This window comes from Schistocerca cancellata, chromosome 6 (genome assembly GCF_023864275.1).
Source record: "Schistocerca cancellata isolate TAMUIC-IGC-003103 chromosome 6, iqSchCanc2.1, whole genome shotgun sequence".
NCBI classification, from domain to species: Eukaryota; Metazoa; Arthropoda; class Insecta; order Orthoptera; family Acrididae; genus Schistocerca; species Schistocerca cancellata.
This window is the reverse complement of record NC_064631.1, coordinates 488200492-488226176: the sequence shown is the minus strand read 5'-3', so window position 1 is coordinate 488226176 and position 25685 is coordinate 488200492. Positions and strand designations below refer to the sequence as shown.

At 36.5% G+C, this 25685-nt stretch overlaps 1 protein-coding gene across 1 annotated transcript in view; it reads right to left on the bottom strand.

Annotated features, from left to right (window-relative positions):
• Window positions 1–1321: 1321 nt before the first annotated feature.
• Window positions 1322–25685, bottom strand: part of LOC126088117 (uncharacterized) — a 53242-nt gene continuing 28878 nt past the window's right edge. Inside the window, exons 3-4 of the mRNA XM_049906216.1 lie at window positions 10673–10746; window positions 1322–1433 (exon numbers count right to left, since the gene is read on the bottom strand). Of these exons, the coding sequence (XP_049762173.1) occupies window positions 10714–10746 (33 nt within the window). The 3' untranslated portion in view covers window positions 1322–1433; window positions 10673–10713. The remainder of the gene's footprint in view (window positions 1434–10672; window positions 10747–25685) is intronic.

The window sequence follows — 25685 nt, the reverse complement described above, 5'->3', positions numbered from 1 at the left end:
CTTACAGAGGTCTTAGAAGTATGCACTTTTGTGCTCTGTGAGATCTGTTTTTATTATTATTATTTAGTTTTTTGAAAGAAAGATTATTTTATAGCCTAAACATGGGAATGAGTTCACTCTTTTCAGAATTTAATTTTTCAAACATATCTTACTTTGTACTGAGTATTTCCACAGAAGGCTGTAATTTTTTTTCTGATGTCCATGTTGTATTTTCTCAGGTAAACTTTTTTGAATGTAAGATGATGTGGAATGGAACTAGCTGAAGAACATTTCAATATAGAGTACACAGAATATAATACAGTTAATTTACAAAAATATATTCAGGGAAAATAATAACCTTAAACTAGAAAAAATTAGAAGCTAAGTGAAAAAAGACATCACACAAGTATCAGCCACATGTTGTACAATACATAATGAACAAGCAGTAAAAATATATGCATAAAAATTCTATACATCTCTATTGAATAACTAATTTGATGAATGATGTGTGGCATTTGTTTCCACTCTTGGATGATTTTAGACATTCAAACAATAAACAACAGTAGTGAAAGCAGACATCCATGTCATACTCCAGCATGGGTTCCATCCCATTTTGTTTATTTGCCCTCTTTCTTAACTCAGAATAAATTTGTTCTGTAAATTAGTATACATTACAAATACATGGCTGGGGAGAACCATTATCTGCCAGAATCTGTAAGAAACTGTTTCTATTGGCTTCATCAAAAGCATTTTTCAAAACAACAAATGCAATATGTGTGTCTAGATTGAGTTCTTGTGTTTTTCTATTAGTAATTTCAGTGACAAATAGCCATCACAACATGATCTTCCGTTTGAAAGCCATTTTGCTCCTAACCCTTGATAGATTCATAGTGTCTGTGTAATTTATTTTGATGATCTTATAAAAATTTTATATGCAAAATTCAGTAAGCTTAATCTCAATCATAATTAAAGTTTTTCAAGTCTCCTTTTTTGAAGATAGGAATGACAGTTGACTTATTTCAGCCCTCAGATATATCACCTCCTGACCAGATCACATTAAGGAGTTTAGGAATCTCACTATAAATGACTTGTTTGCATATTTAAATTGATCTAGAGTAACTGAATCTTCTCCTGGGGCTTCATCATTCTTTATTTTGTTTAATAATTCTTTATTTCACACTTGAAGATATTTTTCTGCTAGTTCCATGAGAGTACGATTGTAAGAGGCTCTGATATTTGAGACCATAGGAAGAAATAGCTGAGAAAATGGGATAATGATGCTGGAAAGGCTATAAAGGATCTCAGTTTAACTGTTGTAAGGTTTCAATTAACTGTTTAATGACCTAACCAAAGATAAAACCACTTATATCATTAAATGACTCTGAGATTGTAGCCTGTGTTTCTTCAGTATTTTCCTCCTCTTCTTCCACTTCCATTATAGTTGGCAGCCAGATCTGTAATATGATAGTTTACACATTAAAAAATATATATCTACAGTAATAAGTAAATAGATTTCCTTAGACTAAAGCTGAAATCATGTTGAACAAACATTAAAGAAATACATAGTAACATATAAAGGAACATAGTAACTTCTATCATTTTAGTAAAAAAATAACTGTTTTTATCTTCTATGCAGAGCTGATAACAAATTAATTAATTCATTGTAAAAGACTCTAAACTTCCCAAAATGAAGTTGAATTGGCATTATATTGTCAGGAAATATCATACAGAACATGGAATTTTTTTGTCTGTGAATGTTCACTTCTTCCAGCAACCCAAGTCGATGAAAGTTTGTTGTGGCACACAGCCTGCAGTCTTAAAACTGCTGATTCCATAAATTCACAACTGGTAAAATTTCTGCCTTTTTCATGATCAGAGTGGCTCAGTAGAGGAAGGATCTACCCAACAGTTGATCAAAAATAAGTTACACACACAACATGTAAAGTGGTTATATGCAATAGTTTACAGGATATCCTGCCACCCAGTATTTATTTTATTTATTTATTTACTAGCTGAGTATCCAGCATTGCTTCGGTATGTATTTATTCCAGGTCTATTAGTCCATCTCCTCTTTTCCCATCTGTCTGTGCACCTCCTCCAGTGCTAACCCCCCCCCCCCCCCCTCCACCCCACCACCATCCCACTCCCACATCATCTCCTCCTGTTTACTGAATGACTGTTGCAGTTTCTACTGATTGAGTCATATTGTCAATAACAAAGTCTGTGATGTAATACACTAGACTCTCATTAATCTGGCCATTCATTGCATGTATGGGTGCCAAATTAGCAGAAATGACAGATTATTGAGAGTATCTGTAATTTATTGTAAAAACATAGTGGCTATACTCTATTAAATCCAAAGACCTGCTTGCAGTCTACCATAATGTATTTCCTTTTAGAAGACATGATACTGAATTGTAAAGAATTCCACAATTTCAAAAATGTACAGCATTGTTTGACATTGTGATTCATTAAAAATGTTCTTGCAGATGATGAAGTATTGTTGTGTGCGATTTTGGATGTGAGCAAGATTACTGAGAGGCTGGACTACTGAGGGCCAGATTAGCGACACTGTAGTGTAAATGGCAGAGTTAGAATTCTGAGATACCTGAAAAATATTCGATATAAAGTTCAGGAAGTTACACCATAGATCAGAGTGAATTACCTATCTTGTGCCACGAATATTATTGGTGAGTGCACAGAGTTACTCTAACATCATATGAGATAGTAAAGTGAAAGTAAGGAAAATAAACAAGCCTTTATGTTTCAGTTGCAGAGAGAATGGTGATCATACTTACAGTGAAGACAGCACCATTTAGTTTCTGCACGAGATCTTAAACATGACACTGCCAAGAAAGCTTTCCATTAACTTTTGAGCCCCAAGAGTTTAAGATAGTCTACTCTACTAACTGTTTAATTACCTTGACACATTAAAACTCAGCTTTTGCAATAGTTGTGTGTCAGAAATTATATGTATTCCATTTCGCTGTAGTTAACTGTTAGTTCTCTGAAAGCCACATGCTGTTGTCACTGACTACTCCATTAGCAGCATTACATATATTACATTGCACATCTCTCAGAATAGCACTTATGTCATCTACAAATAGAAAATGTTTTATTATCTTCCATGTGTAGCAGAAGATCACTAACTTCAGTCAAGAAAAGCAGACGACCCAAAATGGAACCCTAAGACACTATGCACTTTACATGACCTCAGTTAGAAGGAAAAATCTTCCCTGTGTGTTCATACTGGATGACAGACTTTTGTGTTCTACTTTCCATGTATGAAACGGACCATTACTGAGCATTTTTCTTAATCCCATAATGTTCTAACTTATGCAGAGGTATTGTGTAGTCCACACAATCAAACACTTTTGTTAAAAAAAAGAAAATACCTACCATCCTCAACCTCTCATTATCCCTGCTAGTGCCTGACACACAAAAGGATAAACTGTATGTTCAGTGGATACTTCTTTTACAAATTCAAACTGCAAACATGAGAGCAAATTATGGAACTAGCATGTGCCACTACACTCTGATACAGTTTTCTCAAAAACTTTATGATTTGAGCACTAAGGCAAGGTGACATAATTTGTTATAATATGATATATTGCACTATGTGTTGTAGTATACAGCAAAGTTATGTGTATTGATGGCAATGATCGTTAAACAATGTAATAGTTTAATGATTAAGAACAGGAACCTGTTTGGAGGTTTTTGTTATCTGTTTTGCTTGTAAGGCATATACGAATGAATGCTACCTGTCATCAAAATGGGACAGCATTTGCAGTACTACCGAAAGCTGTGGTTTTGTGAATGTTTTCTATAAACCCTGTGAGTTACATGTGCTGATTTGGAGTAGCGTGTTGCACCACCGAGTAAAACCATGCATCACGACAATGTGGGGTGACATTGTGGCAGAACATGACATCAATAACCTTGATTTAACATTCAGTCTAGTGTCAGATATCAAGATGTTCTCTGTTATGTAATGCTGTAATACCAGAAGTCACTGTACATAGTGAGAAACAATGTAATGGAATTAGTGACAGAAGAGGTACTTCATGTTCATTAATAGAAAATTGAAATTTTACTGTAAGTTATTCAATTCCAGCACAAGGATTTAGTGAATTTGTGAATTTTTGTTTTGTGAATTTGTGTTTTATTCATCTCATGACATACATTTGCAATCCATTTGGTTTGCGCACAGGAGACATGTCAAAAATTTATGAAAGAGTTACAATGATTTTTACATTACTAAATAATAGCACTCTAATAAATAATATACTACAAGGTTATTTCTTGGAATGTGTAACACATTGTATCCAGCTCAAATTTCCAATTTGCCCCACATGAATTCATCCACTGAGTAACAATACTTCAGTGTCAGCACCTCATATAGCTTTCTTTTAAGTACACCTAAATTCATCTGCATCAATTTTTTCCCTTTTAATTTATTACAAATTTTCATTCCCATGTACTGAGTTCCCTTGGCATACAATCTGACACAGTGGGTGGGGAGCATAAAATTCTCTTTGTTTCTAATATCATGTGAATGGACAAAATGGTTTCCCTCAAATTATTCATGTCTGGTGTACAAAAATACAATAATCTCATACTGTATAAGGATGGCAGAGTTAATATTTTAAGTTTTTAAATAACAGTTGACATGGTTCTTCATGATTTGCAGTGCACATATTTCAAATGATTTTTTTCTGTATTTTATTATTCGCTCTATGTTTGTCGAGTTGCCCCAAAAAACAATACCATACCTAATAATGGATTCAAAGTAGTTTGTATATGCTACTTTTCATGTGCCCATGTCAGTTGCAAATTGATAATATTTATATTGCAAATCCAAAGCTGCTCAGTTTGTTTGCCAGAGATTCAATGTGTGCCTGCCAACTCAAATTTTTATCTACATTTAAACCTAAGAATTTGACTGAGTCAACTTCTTCTATACTTTGATTGTTGTGTACAGTCTTAATCTGCTCACATTTTGACTGTTTGGTTTTGAACTGCATCACGTAAATCTTAGATATGTTTAGACACTTAGCTGAAACCAAGCTTCTAAGGTAGTGAGGGTACTGATCACAGATTTGGGATTTTTTTCCGAATCCTCATCTTCAACTAAGACAGAAGTATCATCTGCGAACAGAACTGATGGGGAGCTGATATTTAATGGTAAGTCATTAACATGAAAGAGAAATAGGATTGGGCCTTGTGGAACACCCTGGGATATTTTTTTCCAGTCAGAAAAATAATATGTGCCATTTGAAGAAATACTAACTCTTTGCTTTCTGTTGGATAAGTAGGATTTAAGCCATTGTAGGGCACCACTGCTAATGCCATACTTTTCAATTTTGTAAACAAGCAGTGTTTGGTTTACAGAATGAAGCACCTTTGTGAGGTTGCAGAAAAATGAAACTTTTACTGCATCTATGGTATTTTTCCCCTACTGGAAACCAAATTGGCTGTTTAGAATAACAGAATATTTTGCAATGAAGTTTTGAATTTGTGGAACAGCAAGTTTTTCAAATATTTTAGATAGGACTGGGAGAATCGAGATAGGATGATAATTTCCCATGATCTCTCTTGATCCCTTCTTGAAGAGTGGTTTGACTTCAGCATATTTCAGTACCTCTGGGAAACAGTCCTCTTCAAAACAATGATCTATTATTTGAGCTAGTGGGTTTGCAATTCTATTGTGTATCACTTTAATGACTTTGGTGGGTATTCCATCCTGACCTGCAGATTTTTTGTTTCTTAATGTTAGAATAGCATTTTCTACATCTTCCACAGAAACATTTAAGAATTTTGTAAAGTTTTGAGAGTTTTCACCTAGGCCAAAGGGATTTACTTTCTTGTGATAATCTGTTACATTTACATCAGACTTTGCTTCATTTATAAAGAATTCATTAAAGTGCTCTGGTATCTGAGTTGGATGTACAATAGTATTTCCTTCAGTGTCAATTTTTGAAATTTCTTGATTACAGACTTTAACACCTAACTCAGATTTAATGACTGACCACACAGCCTTTGTCTTATTTTTATGATTTAAAATTAGCCAGTTATTTGCCAGTTGTTTTGTTGCTCTGACAACTCTTTTAAATATGGTTTTATAGAGTCTAACATATTTAATGAAATCAATATCTTTATTATATTTTAGTTCTCTGTGCAGTTGCCTTTTCCTTACACTGGAAATTTTTATGCCCTGGATAATCCATTTTACTTTATTTGTTATATTATTGCTGCAGAGTCTAGGTGGAAATGTTTCATTAAAGACACCAAGAAAACTATTTAGGAATTTCTCAAAGTTTGTTTTACTTGAGTTACAATGATCAAAAGGCCATGTTTTCTCTTTTAGCTTCTCACTAAATGTTAACAAGTTTTCTGTGCTAAATTTCCTGCTCATATGGGTCCTCATATGTGGAATGTTCCTATCTGTCTGTGTCAGCTGAATGAACAATGCAGAATGATCTGAAATACCTAGATCTAGACAAATTGTCTACACATCTTCATATACATAATTAGTTAGAACGTTGTCAATATATGTTTCTGATTGCCCATTGTCTCTGGTAGATTCAAAGAAATTTAATTTGAAACCATATTTCTTTACCAAGTAGTGAATCTTGAAGTGTGGCTACTATCACATGTGATAGCAATATTAAAATCAGTAGCTATTACAATTTTTTTATTTTTTTCTCTACAAAGGTCTTCTAGCATAATTTGAAGCTTAGATAAGAATAGTTCTGTTGTTGATGTCCCTGGAATTATGTATATTGAGATTATTATAACATTTGCTCGTGAGTTCACTATTTCTACACAACAGCTCTCAAACACACATTTTTCATTTAAATAATTAAAACAGTTTCTGGTCTCATAATTTATACCACTATGTAGTACATGAGCCTCCAAGTGACTTGGTTCTTCTGCAAAAGCTACTTCCTAATCTGAAGTTCCCTATTTGTTTTAGAACTTTGTGTCCTCAGTAAACTAGTGCTCATATAAACATTTAAATAAACAACTCTAATATTTACGCATTCTAACAGAATGATTTCTAATTCATCTATTTTGGTGCTTTTATTGTTAGAAGCATCAGTAGAATCTTTATTTGCCTTTCAATATGTTTTCCATACTCTTGGCAACGTCAGTGCGTTCAATACTTTTTTTTTTAAATTACAATAATAATTGTACCTGTGCAGGGTAAGCAGATATGCATGCTAAAGTAATATTGATAATACCACAATTATTCATTCACAACAGTAATAATAATAATAATAATAATAATAATACATCATAACAGTTAAATATACAATAGTATCAAAATATATTTATATTACATCTTACGTATCCATGTAAAAAGTCTTTGCTGGTACATTACTGTCACAAACATATATCTATAATTCACATGGCAGTTTTTTGTTTCATGTAGCATATCTCTTTTGTGTCACTGTTTAGAAACTCATCAAGTGAGTAATATGGCGTACATTTGAGCCACACTTCTGTTGTCTGCTTAAAGTTATTCATCGGTAGTTCGCTCACAGCTTTTGGGAGTTTGTTATAAAATTTTAAGCTAAGGTGTTTATGGCTCTTTTGTGTTAATGTCAGCCTTGTGTATGGTAGGTCTATGTTACAATTCTTTCGAGTATTATGAACATGCACTTCAGATCTTAAGTTAAAGTTCTTTAATTCTCTTTAGCATATATTAAACAATTATAAATGTATATACTAGGTAGTGTCATTATCTTTAGTTCTTGAAAATGGTTTTTGCAACTTTGTCTTGGTGCTAGTCCTAAAATGCACCTGACTGCTTTCTTCTGGCACTTGAAGATGGTACTTGAACCCACTGAGTTCCCCCAAAGAAGTGCCCCATATTGCAGTTGTGAATGGAAAAAAGCAAAGTATGTGGAGATTAGCAGATTTTTATTGATAACATGAATCAGCTTGTGTAATAGAAAGAGAGTTCGAGCAAGTTTGCCACATAGATAATTTGTGTGTCTGTCCCATGTAAGTTTTTGATCTATATGTAAACCTAGTAGCTTGACATTTTTTGTATTCTGTTCAATTGGTTTCAGGGTGAAGTAAATTTCTTCAGTTTTCAATTTGTTTATTGATAAAAGATTGACTCTGCACCAGTCACTGCTCATTTCAGTTACTACTTTGTTGTATTCTATGACATCTTGCAGATTTTCTCCATCTGTTATTAGTGTCATATTATCAGCATACAGTACATTGTTGCCATATTTAAATGTTAAGGATAATTACATTGGAGAAGAATTCCATCAGAACTGCACTAGCATGATCAGAAGGTAATTTTACTTCATATGCAGAAGTTCAGAGTACAGAGAAGACAACCAACTCAAAGCTGAACACACATTTATTCAAGTATATTTAAAGAGGAAAAAACAACTGCTATATGTGTGAACTAGTCTAGTGGGTAACAGCACAAGTAGATCTTCCATAAGATAGAAAACAACCTGTAAAACATTTGTTTTTCTGACACTCTACATAAAGTGTTGATGTTCAGATTTCCAAGATGATGAGATTTACACTTATCTGACCTGATATAATTTGCTCGGAACTCCTGCAGAGGATTAGGGGAAAGTATGTATATATATAAGAAAAAAAAATAAACCCAGAGCAAAATGTGCATTTAAACATTGCTGTTATAAAATTACTTTGTCAAACAAAAGGGCAATGCTGCCAGCTTCTTTACAGTATGTGGTCTGCTGCAAAAGTCTTGCAGTTTGGAACAATGGATGTTACCAAGAGATTTCTGGTTTTCTGTAACTTCAACTACATGTAGAGCCAATCTCGTAACAATTATGCAAAAGTATTTATTTTTGTACCAATCCTTCTATATTATAGTGCAAACCAGGTAATTCCCATGTTATTTTATGTCTGTGTGTGGCATGTGTGAACCACATGCAATGGCTTCATCTAGTGTAGAATTGTTGGTGTTTATTTCTCCTAAGACTTCATAGCACTTGTCTTGTCATGGTTTGCACTTGAATGCTTCTGGTAAGAGACTACTTGCACAGCTAATTGCCAGAAGCATCCTGCCTGACCAAAGCAATAGCCATCCTGACTGTGTGATTCCCTTTATTTTCTCTAGGCCTTTTTTACATCTAGATCTACATCTACACTGATACTCCACAATCCACCTCACACTGCATGGTGGAGAGTACCTTGTACCATTAATAGTCATCTCCTTTCCTGTTCCACCCACAAATAGAATGAGGGATACATGACTGTCTACATGCCTCTCTATGAGCCATAATTTCTCATATCTTATAACAGTAGTTAACAAATTTAACTTAATTCTGCATCTGGTTTGTATATGGGTGGATTTACCTAATTTTTGGGTGCTGAACACACTGTTTTGTCTATGATGTCACATTTGGTAGATACACTACAGAGTACAAAATGGTAATAGTGAAAATTGACACAATTAAGTCAAACAAAAATACACATTCAGAACGTTTGAAGTCAATACTATTTTGTTTGTATATGTGGGCATGATGCCAATAAAAGGTTCAAATTAGTTCAGAAGATATTTTCACCTTTAATCGTCTTTGGTTTTTGAAAAATGCAATGACGGAGCTCTTCTTTTGTTTGCCGTTTCATCACTCTCCCTAACAAGACCCCAGCAGCAGTCACCCCTCATCAAAGGGTCCTAACGGCCTTGGTAACGGTGTTCCATGGTAAGAATGTCTTGATGAAAGCATTCACCATGCTCATTGCTTATGGCTCCCAAATTTTCCGGGAAGAAATGAAGGTGAGAATGTAAAAAGTGATTTTTAAGCAACATGCTACACCCCATAACAGGTCATTCACAATGGTAACATAGTTTTTGCCTTTCCTGTTACCCAGAAAGCCATCCACAATTGCTTTAAAAGAAGACCATGCAGCTAATTGGATATCTGTGAGTTTGGTATCAAAGGTTGGATCTTTCAGCAATTTTCTTATTTGTGGTCCAACAAATCTGCCCTCTTTCAGCTTTGCCTCACTTAATTTGGGAAGCTTTTCTTGTAAGTGATTGAAGACCTCACCTTCTTTATCTAGAGCTTTTACAAAGTTCATGATAAGGCCCAACTTGATATGAAGGGGAGGCAAAATGATTTTATTGGGCTCAACCAATGGGGTATTGTTCACACTTACATTTCCAGGAACATACAACTTCCTTATAGGCCATTCACTTGACATGGTGTCTGGTTCCATGGCTTTCAAGTTACAGACAGGAACAGGCAACCCCTCATCATGGGGCACAGGCAAACACACTTTATTTTATGTCTAGTTTTGCTTGAATGTCCCAAAATATTTGTAAGACAGAAGTAACAGTCTGAATAATGGTCATTAGGCTCACGCCACACCATCAGAACAGCAAGTGGCATGGCTCAGCAGTTTCCTTTCAACCACTCGGTTAGGGTTGTAGTACATATTATGCAGGCAATATGACGTGCAAAATTTATATCTTGGTCACCAACAGGACAATCAAAATACAATTTATATACTTTCTTAACCAAATCAGTGATTGATTTTCTCTGGGCTTTTGGAGTGAATTTCCCTCACAAATAACAAAAGTTATCGGGGTGGTTTAGACATTAATGAGATTTACTAGTTGGCATTTTTCTTAGTGTAAGTTTTAAACACAAAATTGTTTGCACTATCTTTCCCAGGAAACACTCACTGAGGATCTCTTTCACACCACTGGATTTCCACACCAAACACTTACTGATGATCTGTAGATCTTCTAGCTCTCCTCTGCAAATCAAAAACAAACAATTAAACATCAAAACAGAAGAACAGCAAAAAGTGAAATACTGAATATGAAAAATAAAAAACCTTTAAAAACTCAAAAAATATGTGCTAGAACATTTTGAAAGTTATATTCAGATCCTACACACCAAAATACATACTAGTTTATGTATCACATCCCAGATGCAAAATGGCTGTTGACTAGTGTAATCATAGTCCTTAGGCGTGATGTACAGGGTTATTACAAATGATTGAAGCGATTTCACAGCTCTACAATAACTTTATTATTTGAGATATTTTCACAATGCTTTGCACACACATACAAAAACTGAAAAAGTTTTTTTAGGCATTCACAAATGTTCGATATGTGCTCCTTTAGTGATTTGGCAGACATCAAGCCAATAATCAAGTTCCTCCCACACTCGGCGCAGCATGTCCCCATCAATGAGTTCGAAAGCATCGTTGATGCGAGCTCGCAGTTCTGGCACGTTTCTTGGTAGAGGAGGTTTAAACACTGAATCTTTCACATAACCCCACAGAAAGAAATCACATGGGGTTAAATCGAGAGAGCGTGGAGGCCATGACATGAATTGCTGATCATGATCTCCACCACGACCGATCCGTCGGTTTTCCAATCTCCTGTTTAAGAAATGCCAAACATCATGATGGAAGTGCGGTGGAGCACCATCCTGTTGAAAGATGAAGTCGGCGCTGTCGGTCTCCAGTTGTGGCATGAGCCAATTTTCCGCGGGCTACGCGTGAAACTTGCCCGCACGCGTTCAACCGTTTCTTCGCTCACTGCAGGCCAACCCGTTGATTTCCCCTTACAGATGCATCCAGAAGCTTTAAACTGCGCATACCATCACCGAATGGAGTTAGCAGTCGGTGGATCTTTGTTGAACTTCGTCCTGAAGTGTCGTTGCACTGTTATGACTGACTGATGTGAGTGCATTTCAAGCACGACATAAGCTTTCTCGGATCCTGTCGCCATTTTGTCTCACTGCGCTCTCGAGCGCTCTGGCGGCAGAAACCTGAAGTGCGGCTTCAGCCGAACAAAACTTTATGAGTTTTTCTACATATCTGTAGTGTGTCGTGACCATATGTCAATGAATAGAGCTACAGTGAATTTATGAAATCGCTTCAATCATTTGTAATAGCCCTGTATGTTAGAGACCACAGAATCATTCTGCAATCAACTTCAAATGCTGGTTCTCTAAATTTTCTCAATTGTGTTCCTGAAAAAGAATGTCGCCTCCCCTCCAGGAATTCCCATTTGAGTTCCTGAAGTATCTCCATTACACCTGTGTGTTGTTCAAACCTACCAGTAGCAAATCTAGCAGTCCACCTCTGAACTGCTTCAATGTCTTCTTTTCAACTGACTTGGTGTGTATCCCAGACACATGAGCAGTACTCAAGAATAGGTCACACTAGTATTATATATGCAGTCTCCATTGCAGCTGAACTGCACTTTGCTAGAATTCTTGCAATAAACCAAAGAGCCATTTGCTTTTCATACTACAATCCTCACATGCTCATTCCACATCACACCTCTTTGCAGTGTTATGCCCAGATATTTAAGCAATCCTGTCCTGTCAAACAGGACACTACTAATGCCGCATCTGAACATTACAGGTTTTTAAGGATAAACTCACCAGAAAGACAAAGCTGCAGAATAAATGTAGTTATAGTTGTAACAGCTATTAACACAACAAAATACTTCAGTTACGACAAAACCATGCATAGCAAAATGCATTTACCGACTTTCACCAAAACTTCAGAAGCCTCACAGGTAAACCAAATGAACTTGTCAAACCCATACTGGATAATAGATGTATACATGGAATTCCAGCAGACTTTTGTGCATATCAAAACATCACATGGAGATCATTGAAACTGAACAGATTCTTCTTGATGGATACAGGTTAATATTATACTACTATAGAACCAATAAAAAGAAAGGGGACTGGCTATAAGTGCAAAAATTGGAGTCAATTCACTGGACCAGTTTTGCTGAATAGCGTTTTGAATGCTGTGCCACAGCAATGGATTGGTAAAAACATAGACTGACAGTGCTTACAGGTTGCAGCCTACTGGAAGGAAGTCATTTAAACTACGTAAAGCAGTTAGAAACAGCTTTAATATGGTTATACAGTCTTAAATGGAAAATAATTGTTTGTGGAGACTGATTGTGGTAACCCACGAGGTTACCACCTAAACGTTGGGTACCAGCTGAGATCTCCGTCAGCCCTCGGCACATGACTGGCACATTACCACACAACAGTTAATCCTCATCCACTATTGTGAAGTGTGGCCGTCACACCTGTGTGATATTCAAACCTACCAGAAACAAATCTAACAGTCCAACCCTTAATTACTTCAATGTTTTCCTTTAAACATACCTGGTATGGACCATATGCAATGGCTGCACAGGCACCTCCCAGCATCATGTGCGACATGCCATCTATGTATGCAATCACTACCCAGCAATCAACCTGAATCTGGGTTTGCTCCTTATTCTATTTGCCATGCAAGCTAGAGCTTTACTGTACCTATCTTGCCATGTGGCTAAGCCTTGCATCTGCTGTGAAATATTGTCCTATGAACTCATTAAATATACATGTTCTGGAGGTGTCATCTCATGCTTTTGTATGTTGTGAGATATAACATAATTGGTGACAATCAAGGGCATTTTTCATGTCTGTTACATTACCATAGGCTCTGCACTACAGGCTACCTTATTAGGTGTGTCAATAAAAGTTATGCTACAGCAATTTCTGTAACAGCAGTTAGAGGGATGGAAACGTTGTTAGAGGGATAGAAACATTAGGAAGCCTTGTTGTCTGCTTTGCTCTCGTGCCCTTTGGCTACAAAACAACCACTATTCTCACCTTATGATGAGAAGGTGGAAGAGTGGGAAGCATATCAGATGGGACTTTGGCAACAATTTTCCACATTCCAGCTAATGGATCCAGCCATGGTAAAATCACTTTTCTTGATGTTAATCCCACCCTGTATGTACCAACTGTATGCAAACTGGCCCTTCTTACAGAACTGGCACATCTGACCTTTGATGAAATGTGTGCTCTATTAAATATCTTCTTTACTGACATTGCCATATCACTGCAGCTCATGTGTAATTTTAGCATGGGCGGCTCACCTGCAGACACACAGTAGGAAATGCCATTTTGTGACTCCAGTAAATAAAAAACTGCGTGCAGAGGTGATAATTATGGATGGGATCATTCAGGAAGCTGTGGATAAGAAGTTGTGTCACAAAAGCTCTATAATTTGAGGACCCTACTTTGTAAGACTTTTTAAAGTGGGCTCAATCCTCTGAAGTTTCCTAGTTCATGTAACATCAATTATGATCTGGGAGGAAGGTGGTGGCTATCACATCAGATCTGTGAGAGGGATCCAGCTTTGCTGGCACAGAAAATGTGGCAACAGTAGAGTGCACACACCGTCACACTCCATCTCTGTCTCATAAACAAGGGAAGAAGTGTTGGCCCCCTGACTGGCTCTCATTTACATCATGCCCAGACTGTCTCTGAACATGTCAGAGAAGACTGCCCTGATAGGTTGGCACAGTGTGAGGCATGATGAAAGGAAGGACATTTCACATCTGACTGCTGTACTCTGGACTAAACACACTTCTCTTGCCAGGACTTTATGCACATTAATGTGCTTTCATTGGAATCTCATCCCACTGTGGTTTCACCTAAGAAACTATTCATCATGCTCACTTTTCACAATAAAAAAAAAATGCAACTACAGGTTGACACTGGTGCCTCTGTGCGTCCCTGTTAAACTTTCTACTGTATCTACAGCTGTAAGTGTTGCCCCTTCAGTCCACAGCTAACCATTTGATGGTAATGACCTTCTTTCCCAATCTGTGCATTGAGGTTGCCAGTAATTATTTTAACATCATGCCCAGGGCATCTCTCTAAAGGTTCTCACAGAAAGTGTCTTTATCCTGGTCTTCTGCTACTTCTGTTGGTGTATGTACATTGATCAATGAATAGTTTGTGGAGTGGGTCTTCGACCTTATCTGTGAGATTCTAGATGTTAGTCCAGTAAATCCACCCACTATATGTGTAATTTTTGTCTTACTGCGACCCCTGTACCAAATTCATGGTTGCTTTCTGGACCATGGTAGAAAATTATCCAGCTTCCCATATCAAGCACTCTGTGCCCCTCTCAGGGGATGCCACCTTGATGGAGGCACCTTCAGTGCTGGGTGGGAGGGCTTGCGTGTTCTGTCAAATTCAAGAGAAGTACCAGTGGTAGTGTAGCAACTGGTAGGGTCACCCAAGCCAGAGTGGTCTTGATGGAGGATCCTGACAAAGTGTGAAAGTGTGTTCCACAACATAGGGCAGGGAGGGCACTAGAGGTATAGTGAAGCCAAAGTTCCTAAAGGAGTAAACCCAACACATGAACAATGACACAGCACTGTTAAAGGGAAAGGGAAAGTCAAACAAAGAAGGAAAAATGATGTGTTTATTGGAACCTGGAATGTAAAATCATTATACAGGGCTGGGGCTCTAAGGTCATTGCTACAACATCTCAATAAAACCAAAGCAGGAAAAGTTGCACTACAGGAAATGATATAAAATGGACACAAAGACCTGTATTCACATTGTTAATTATAAATTACAGTTCATTGATTTTATGCTTCAAAACACAGCAGATAATTTTTCTATTACTGTGGTTAGTATTTAATTGCCTGTGTATATAAATTGTCAGTGTGACTTCATTGTTTTTTTAATGCATTGAGCCATATTGAATTTACTATTTGTTTCTGATATTTGTCAGTCTGTGACCATTTACCTAATATCAAGAGTTAACATTCAAACAAAGTTTCTAGTAATAGGGCAGCGTACACTACTGCAGGGATACAACTACTACCATCTGTTCTGTTCATATTGATGGACAATTGCCATTGGATGCTATTCAGTTAATTTTTGAAATCCGCCCCTTTCATTTCTTACCATGTTGCCTTGCTACCGACTCTTTCTTCATCTACTGATGGGTGGTAGTTTTGGCTGAACTTCTCCAGTAATACCGATTCCTGTCTTTCTTTCCATGCATTAAATTTAAGGCATCACACTTTCTATGACACAATGTTTAAACTATACATTACTGTTGAAATCCAAGATGTTAGATGATCTTTAAATTTGCAAATGTTCTAATGAGAAAAACTTCAGCTTACTTTTTTCTATAATAAAATACATTCTTAACTGATGTAATATTTTCTCGGTCTATACATTTGTTTTAAATTGTGTATGCTATTTTGAACATAAATAGAATTCACATGCTCATGCCAGTAGGAAATAATATGCACTGATCAGCCAGAGCATTATGACAACCTACCTAATAGCCGGTATGTCCACTTTTGGCATGAATAATAGCAGTGACATGTCATGGCATGGAAGCAATGAGGCCTTGGAAGGCAGCAGGGAGATAACACCACATCTTCACACACAACTCAGGTAATTTCAATAAATTCTGGGGAGGGAGGCAATGAGTTCAGATTCCACATTCAATCACTTCCCAGATGTGTTCAATCAGGTTTAGATCTGGCACATTGGGGGGACAGCATTCCAATTGGAACTCACCACTTTGTTCCTCAAACTGCTCCATCACACTCCTGGCCTTGTGACATGGCACATTATCTTATGAAAAAATACACTGCCATTGGGAAACATGATTGCCACGAAGGGGTGTACATGTTCTGCAAGCTGTGTACAATACTCCTTGACCATCGTGATGCCTTACACAGGCTCAAGTGGACCCATGGATGCCCATATGAATGTTCCCCAGAACATAATGGAGCTACCATCTGCTTCTTTCCATTCTGCAGCACAAGTGTCAAGGAGCTGTTTGCCTGGAAGAAAACGGATTTACACCCTCCCACTGCCATGACGAAGAAGCTACTAGGATTCATCAGTCCATGTAATATGCTGTGCCACTGCACCAACATCCAGTGCAAATGGTCATGTGCCCATTTCAGTCGTAGTTGCTGATGTCATGTGCCCATTTCAGTCATAGTTGCTGATGTCATGGTGTTAACATTGGGAAATACATGGATCATCGGCTGCAGAGATCAACTGTTAGGCATGTTTGTGGGCTGTGTGTTCAGACACACTTGTATCCACCCAGGAATGAAGTCTGATATTAGTTCCACCACAGTTCACTGCCTGCCCTGTTTAACCAGTTTGCCCAACCTACAGCGTCCAACATTTGTAATGAGGGGCAGCTGTCCAACCCCATGACATCTGGACATAGTTTCACCTTGGCTTTGCCACATGATGAAGACACTCACCACAGTACTTCTCAAACACCTGATAAGTCATGCAGTTCTGAAATGCTCATGCTGAACCTCTGGGCCATCACAATCTGCCCTCAGTCAAGTTCAGATAGATTGCATGCCTTTCCCATTCTACACATGGACAACACGCTCACTCATACCACGTGCACCATGTGTGAGTCTGACTAGCAGTCATTCTTGCCCAGGTGATGCTGCTATCACCTGGATGGGTTTATATAAATAGTAGGTCAATGGTCATAATGTTCTGGTTGATCAGTGTATATTGTATACAGATATGTCCATAGGCCCTCCATCCTAATAAAAGGACATAAAATGTTTTCAGATCCAAAATGATCATGGGAAAAGTCATGGGTAAAAACCCATAATGCCCAATTTAAGCAAAAGAAGAGAAAGAACATTTGTCTGTTAAAGAGTGGAAGTAATCACATGGTGAGTACCAAATTTTTATTTTTATTTATGTATTTATTTTATACATTGTTAAAAGATGGATAGATGGAATTTTGTAGCAAGTATTTTCACTTTTTCAATCATATTGGGTATCTAGAATGTGTCAAGGGCTCTATTGTTACAGAATATCAAAAGACTATTTGTCAAATTGGTACTGTCTTTTTTTGATAGTATATGTACATTGATGGTTGTTTGAAAATACTTTTAGTGTTTTGTAATTTTTCTACTTGTGAAAAATAAGCATGTCATTTACAACTGAAAATTTAAATTTTTTTCTTATTTTCAGCAAGCATTGTTAGTAGACAATTCTAGGTAAATTTATTTGCTTAGAAATTTCAATTTTCTTTAAATGTGAAGAAATCCTGGGTAGGATCTACAGATGCCTTTGCAAAGATCTCCACACTTTACTAGCACTATCGTACACTGAACAGATAGAAAATGCATTTCTCAAGAGGCAAATGGGAACAGATAGACAAAGATCATGATTTTCAAACAATGGAAAATGCATGATGGAAACCATTGTGCTGCATTCTATGTGGGCATTACAACCATTAAGCAGTCTGTCTACATGAATGGCCACCGACAAACTGTGACCATCCTGAGCATCCTGTCACCAAGCATGCCACCCAACATGACATTCTTCATTGTGAAGACTGCTTCAGAGCTTGTGCCATACAGATCCTTCCCATCAACACCAGCTTTTCTGAGTTTCACAGGTGGATTTCTCCCTGCAATATATCCTACATTTGTGTAACTCTTCTGGCCTCAACCTTCATTAGTCATTGTCTTCACCAATCTAGCTCCTTACCAGTTCCTATTCTAGCACTACAAAGCAATTTGTTCCACCAACACATCCAGTCTTTTTACTTTACTTCTCTCCTCTTCTGCTACTCCCTCTCTCCCCCCGCCCTCAGTCTAACCTCCTGACTGCACCTAGCTGCCCTACCCTTTCTCCTCCTCATCCCTGCACACTCCCCAGCAATACTTCACCATCCCCCACTCCCTCTTCCTGGGTCAGCCTCCTCCTCACACCCACCCAGTTGCCTGTCCCATCATGCACTGCTGCTGCTGCTCGTAGTGTGGCTTTAGTTGCCAGAGATTGTAGTCAGGCATGTGTTAGTTGAGTGTGTGTGTGTGTGTGTGTGTGTGTGTGTGTGTGTGTGTGTGTGTGTGTGTGTGTGTCTGTTTCTGTCTGCCATCTATTTTTGACAAAGGCCTTGTTGGCCGAAAGCTTATTTTGTGACATTCTCTTTGTTGTACCTATCTGTGACTCAGCATCTCCACTACATCATGAGTAGCAACTATCGTTTCCTAATATTGATCATAATTTTCAGTTACATATGAAACATGTTCATAGTTGCTGCAGCCAATATGTTGGGCAGAGTTGATCGTGACAAACAATACTGCCACAGAGCCCCTCCCTCTCCACTATTTCCAGCACAGAACACCATGTAGTGGGTAGGGGTTGGAGGTTCACTTCTGGACTTAGTCCTGTAGAAATCATGGGTGGTGGAGGGGTCTCCCATGGTGCGAGCAAGGAAGATTGTTGTCAGCGATATTTGTGATATGTAGATGCATCTCTGGTCCTATGTTATCGGTGACCCCTATTGTTACTCAGTAGCTTAACAGTTGAATTATCTTCTTCTAATCAGCAATATTTGTTTGCAAGCCAAAATTACCATCATAGTTGAAAATGCACAATAAACCAAAACTAATAAATATTAAGGCAATTTACAACTCAATGGTACTCGATCTAGTTTGTTACTGACCACAACTTATAACGTTCCACTCACATCGTTACATTTAATTTAACTGTCTATTGCCTGGAGATCATTTGATGAAGAATATAACAGTTTTCAACTCTAAAAAATTTATTGACAACTCGTCACACCAACAAAAACACTGACTGACAAAAGAACTCAACAACTGACTCTCTCGCAGCATTGCTGCTTTGCTTTATATAGAATTTTAACAACAAATTTCAAAATAACCTAATATTAAATTTGTACCATTTTGATGTTACAATTATAATTTACAAAACGTAAAGAAACTGATGTTACAGCTGAATAAGGTACAATATACAATATTCACTGACATAATTTTTATAGTATCATCACTAGTTTTAAATATGAAAATCAATCTGAACTTTAATTACAATAATGTCTCATGTATTATTTTAGTTATGTGATTAATTACCATTTGGACTGAGTTACTAACACTCAATGACAGTAAAAATCTCGTGCTTTATCCAGCTACATATGTAAAATTTACAAATAAGGCCTCAAATTCTGAAAATCGGAAAGTTGTGTGATGTAAACAATTGGAGAGTTAATTACAAAGGTAATTACAAAGGATATTAATTACAGAGGAGGACATAAAAGTATAACAAATGAAAATACCTCACTTGGTAATAACTTTCAGTCATTTCTCAGTATAATTAGGTTCTTTGTGTCAAACCACCAATCAACTGCAGTTAAGGTAATTAGAGGTACCAGCCACTTATGGCAACATTCCAATAGCCTCTTAATATTTGCCATCAAAAATGACAACAATCCCCTGACAATCACGATAATATACATCCTCCCAGAACATTCTATATGGTTTCACCATGGATATCAAGTGTATTAGCAAATTGGACAGAATGATAGATATAAAGACAAACATACAAGTCCCTATGAAGCACTGACATGTCCAACAGCCACTCGGATGCATACAAAAAAGGCAGTATCAGTCTCTTCATTAGAGTTTTGGGGGAAGCTGTATCATTATAAACTCATAAATGGCCATCAAAATTATTACAAAATGGAACACTGAAATTAAGGAAACACATGATTTACTAAATTTTGCATTATAAACAGTGTTTATCTTTTTAGAAATTTATATCTAACCAAAAAACTTAGGTGATGGAGAATGGATTTTGTCAAACTTGCTATATTGAGTATTTAACTAATATTTAAATTGTGTTGTAATTTACAACCTCAAAACAGAACACATTTGTCTCTTCACTAGCACCAAAATTCTGTACATATTTTTACACTTTTAAATTAATTGAAAGCACTCAAAAAGTCATATTATTAAGAAAACTAACTTTTGTCAATCAAGTGTCAAAATTACTTTCCAGTCAAATTACTTGTACTGTTAATGACCCAAGCTGAAAAATATGTTTCTGTAATTAATCACCCTAAAACAAGACATATTTATTCAAAAGAATCATTACCATATGACCAGTGGTTAACATGAATATTGCTTTCTGGGAAACACCTGTTTAGAAAGGTCACAGTGCAGTAAAGATGTTGATGCTGTGTGTACATTTCTGAGGCAAGAGACACTTGCAATGGGGTAAAATAAAAACAAATGTTGATTTTTGTATAAGTGTCACTCATATGCTGAATATAAATTGATGCTAGTTAGTCATTGGTTTGTTTAGCTATAGGCAAGGCCTTGTCTCACTTGCAACCCTAGGGACATGAAAAAAGAGGAGAATTGTGTGAACTCTGATAGTAATAAATGTCCTTGAAAGTAAGCAAGCTTAGTAAATTGTTTTGAAGGTGGGGAACTGACTCAAAAGACAACTGTGATTTAATAACATTTATCTTTCTTACACACATCATGTTTCATAAATCCTATTATGGAGGAAAGTCTGCAGCAGTTCAGTAGGTATAAGTCAAGTTACATATGAACAAGCAGGAGTTGTCAATGCAGTTCTCATGAAGAACAATATTTTATGAATTTATTAATTCAATATTCATTTCCATATGTAAAGATCTCAAACAGATTACAAAGAAATTGATACACTGGTTCGATAAAAACAATAAAGACCTGAAATAGGGCTGGTACATCTATAAATGGGAAACTGAATGTTGAAGCTGTAATGGTGATTTCTACTTGCTGACAGCATCTTTTCATCGTCCTTCATAGCTTCCTGTTTACAAGCAGACACCATATAAATTGCCAAAATTAAAAAATTTAGCACTCAGTTTTTCCTCTTTGGCCATCAACTTATCTTTATTTCAGCAACTTTCCTATTTTGTCCCAACATAATTTTTCTAACTGAAGTTCAACATTCTCCATTAGAAGTGCTTATCATAGCCATGACAATCAGCAGTATAATCAATTGTGACATGAGAACATGTGAAGACTGTGAAGTTTATATTTTCTGTGCTACTGAAAGATAATTTCATTCTGAAGACAGGATGTATATATGAACAAGGAAAAAAATTCCTGGATTTTTCCCAGAGTTGCCATTAAAAATACACTTTCTTCCAAGTGAAAATACACTTTCTCTGTTTTAAGCTACAGTATACTTTTCCTCTGAACTGTAAAACTTATCAATCCTTTGAATGGTTATGGTTTTGTACAATGGTGGACAATTTCCCAGCACTTTAGAAAATGACACTCAGGGAAAACAACATATTTTAGAAAGATCTTTGATGTGCAGCGAAATGTACACTTAATATTTTCATATTACAAAAGTATACATTCAGATTCCACCAATCACCACATGTCAATTTCTGAAACATTGAAATCACGATTGTGATGTGCTTTTGTAAGCCAGTCATAGCTTATGTCATGTGATCTCGCCAGACAATGACAGTAGATATTCAGAGCATATCACTGTTAAGTAGCATGAACACACAAATAGGAAAAGTTAATGGTTTAAATTAATATATATAATGCGTTGCTACAAGAAAAGCAAAGGTTTCACATATAACATTGGTCTCGAAGATTAATGGTTTAAATTAATATATATAATGCGTTGCTACAAGAAAAGCAAAGGTTTCACATATAACATTGGTCTCGAAGATTAATAAGCTATAAGAGAAGCTAAGCTTTAATTTATAATGTTGACCTGTTTTGAATGTGTTACACTTTAAGATACATCACACAAATGTGCCAGTAAAATTTTTAATAACAACATAAATGTCTGATTTTTTGGGCTTGAAATTCTTCTAAATGATCATCCTCAAGGAGCTGATTTTTAAATGATAGTCAACGCTCTGTGATTTCGAAATTCATCATATATTCTCACACATGGTTCATCTTACCTAAAAGGAAATTTACTTTGAAAGTAACACTTTTCAAACAACCATTCACAATATTTTCCTGCAACCTGTTAGAAATAGATTTGTTTCAGTACTTGCCACAGAGTGCCAGATAACAGGCGTCACCACACTTGCACAGCTACGATGATGCAGCATTGGAGTTTTGTGAACTATACTAAAATGCATAATTCGGTTTAAAGTGCACATTCGTAAGTCCAGATTCAGATGTAAATTTTCTTGGAGTACCAGTACTGTGTTATCTCATGTCTGGTTCTTTATTAAGGCATAATGTCATATGTGCTAGAAGATGAAAATGTGCACTTGAAATGCAGCAACCAGTTGAAACTAGCCAACACTGTTTACTTAAACACTCTGTTTCAAAGAAATCGACTGCCTCAGTGTAAAAGATTAATAAAAGCCAATTTTCTTTAGCAAACTGACAAAATAACTTTTTTCTTCTGCAAGGCGATTAATGCTTGACTGTCAGAAAGATGGAAATAAAATAAAATCTGAAACTAATAACATATTTTAGCCTTCTGTGATTATGTGAATGTATTTTAATTCACTTGATAGTTCCCAGCCACAGAAATCCATTTTGTTTTCATTTGACGTGAGCGTAATAAATGAAGAGGAAACAGCAGAATCACTAAATATAAATGTGGGGCACATGGAGACTACCCTGTGCATCAGCCCTGGATTAAGAATATTTCCAAACCAGGGTAATACAAGATAGTTGCAACTCCCCACCCACCCTCCCTCTGCAAGTATTTGAGGTAGAATGACAAAAATTTTAAAAAATCGACTTTTCAAGAATATGTTCATTTTGTAGCGCACATCTTTCTGAAGAGTCTCATACATAAAACATATGCATTCGAGGAAATGTAAGACATGCTCTTAAGTGTGCCAAAGTGCAGTGCCACACCTCTTCACCCAGCATTCTCCTATCACACATCACTGTATTTCACTCTGTGGAATTGAAACGTGTAACATTTTGTAATGGATGCCATAAAACTATATACAGGACAGTGGAAATTAAAATGTCCTGTGGTGCCTCTCCTGCACCCAGTTGGCCGGTTTGACATCCTGCCTTCTTAAAATAAAACTCACAATTAATACTGGATGGGATTATTTGTAACTAGGAGAACAAGAACTCTTCAGAAAACATGCACTCTTTCTTGCCTATTAGCTAATAACTTGCTGTTTTGTGTGATATACAATTAAATATAGAAAATATAAAACCAGTAAAGACAAGAGACAAGCAAGACAGTACACAGTCCTTCAGTCCTCAAGTCATAGCATTTTTTTCTCTCTAATCTTGCTGCAGCTTTACATGGCATTGTTTCCTTTCTGGGAAAGAATCTATTACTTCATCAGAGTTTGTCAACCGTTTTGCTGCATGAAAAAAATGTCACTGTCTAATACTGAAAAAGCTGTTAATACAAATAGCACCCAAGACTGGTGTGGTTTCCCGATATGATTATATTTATTTTCTCACTGTGTGCTAGATAAAATGAAATAGGCCTGTCTAATATTGCAGCAATTGTAACACACCCCAAATAAACGAGACTGTTTTGATACAAATGATCATTTTTATAACACGACAAAATATAATTCATGAAGTACCAATATCAAATGTCTATTAGGCCTACTACATGCTAAAAGCTTTACATTAGGAAATAGTTTCACATTTCATTCATTTGTTCCAGCTTCAGAAGCGTGAGATTGAATAATAGTAGTACGAAATTTCTATATAAATTTGGAATCGTCATATTCTCCCATAATGTATGTGATGTCCCCATTTTGTTCTAACAAACAATCTTGTCATCACTAATTCTGTAACTATTCCTGCCAGTGTCAAACTTATTCTCTGGTTAACTTCACTAACCCTGCCACAATCACTGGTTTAGTTATCCCGCGTTTATTTTACAGTTAGTTATTACATGTTCGTATAACACATTTTCCATGCTACTCCCAGAATAGAACTTAGGTGGCTGTTAGCTGGGGACTGTACAACTGGCCCTTACTAGTGTGCTGGTCTGGCCAAAATTTTCATGTCAAAATTTCATTGTCTTGGATACACTGAGAAGATAATATGTAATCTTTCTTACTTGTTATTCCTGTTAGTCATTTATTTCCATTCTTGTAGTCCAAATCTATGGATTTTGCTAGGAATTATAACAATGCTGATCATTCACAAACACAGTCAACAACATAAACAAACAGTGATTGTTATTCACCCGTTTGGCTTCATTCCACTCAGGTCATATAGCCCCGTCCCCTTTTGTCTGCAGGAAACTTTATTTGTAGATGTGTCAGGGATTCCCCTGGCAGAGACATCATATACACTATGCACATATTCAAAAATCAACTTATGATTCATTCAGAAATTAACTTATAATGTGTTCAAAAAATGTTAAAAAAACCAACAGGGATGTGTTTCAAAATCATATGTATAATCAATAGACCAATGTGCACTGGATGCTAAGTGCTTTGTGAAACAAGGTTTTATTCCCTCAAGAATATGAATTTGGTGCCTCCCCTGAAATTGCTGTCCAGGGCAGATATCCCGGTCTGTCCCTTGCCCCCTAGATCTGGGCCTGTTGTGCATGCATGAATCTGTTAACTTGCATGTATCAGTAAAATTTTGCTGGGTAGCATCTGGCTGCTTGCTCTTACTGCTTATAGTGCTAATAGCCACACCTCTGTAGCCAGAATTGGGAGAAGGTACGACTCATATGCGATTCAACTGCACATGTGCATGAGCCCGCTCGCAACTGCTAAAATGAATCTAATGTAAACAGTTGTAACATCACACTCATCAGAGGCAATTTGTTGTTATCAAACATTACACACCATAGCCTTCCTAAAGCCTTTGACACATTTTGCTGTTGGCAGACCCTTATATGAGCACTGTGTTTTGTTGTTGTATATGGTGGATTTCCTTTGCAACTTAAGTTTATTTTCTTTTTCTTTTTTTTCTCCTTCACATTTTATTGCAGCAGTATTATTCTGCAGTAGCAGGATATGCACTACCTTCTGCCAGAGTATTGTTTCTTACCAGTCAAAATTACAAAAACTTAACTTAAAACTAAAACAATGAAAAATTGCCAGAATTCTAAAAATTTCCC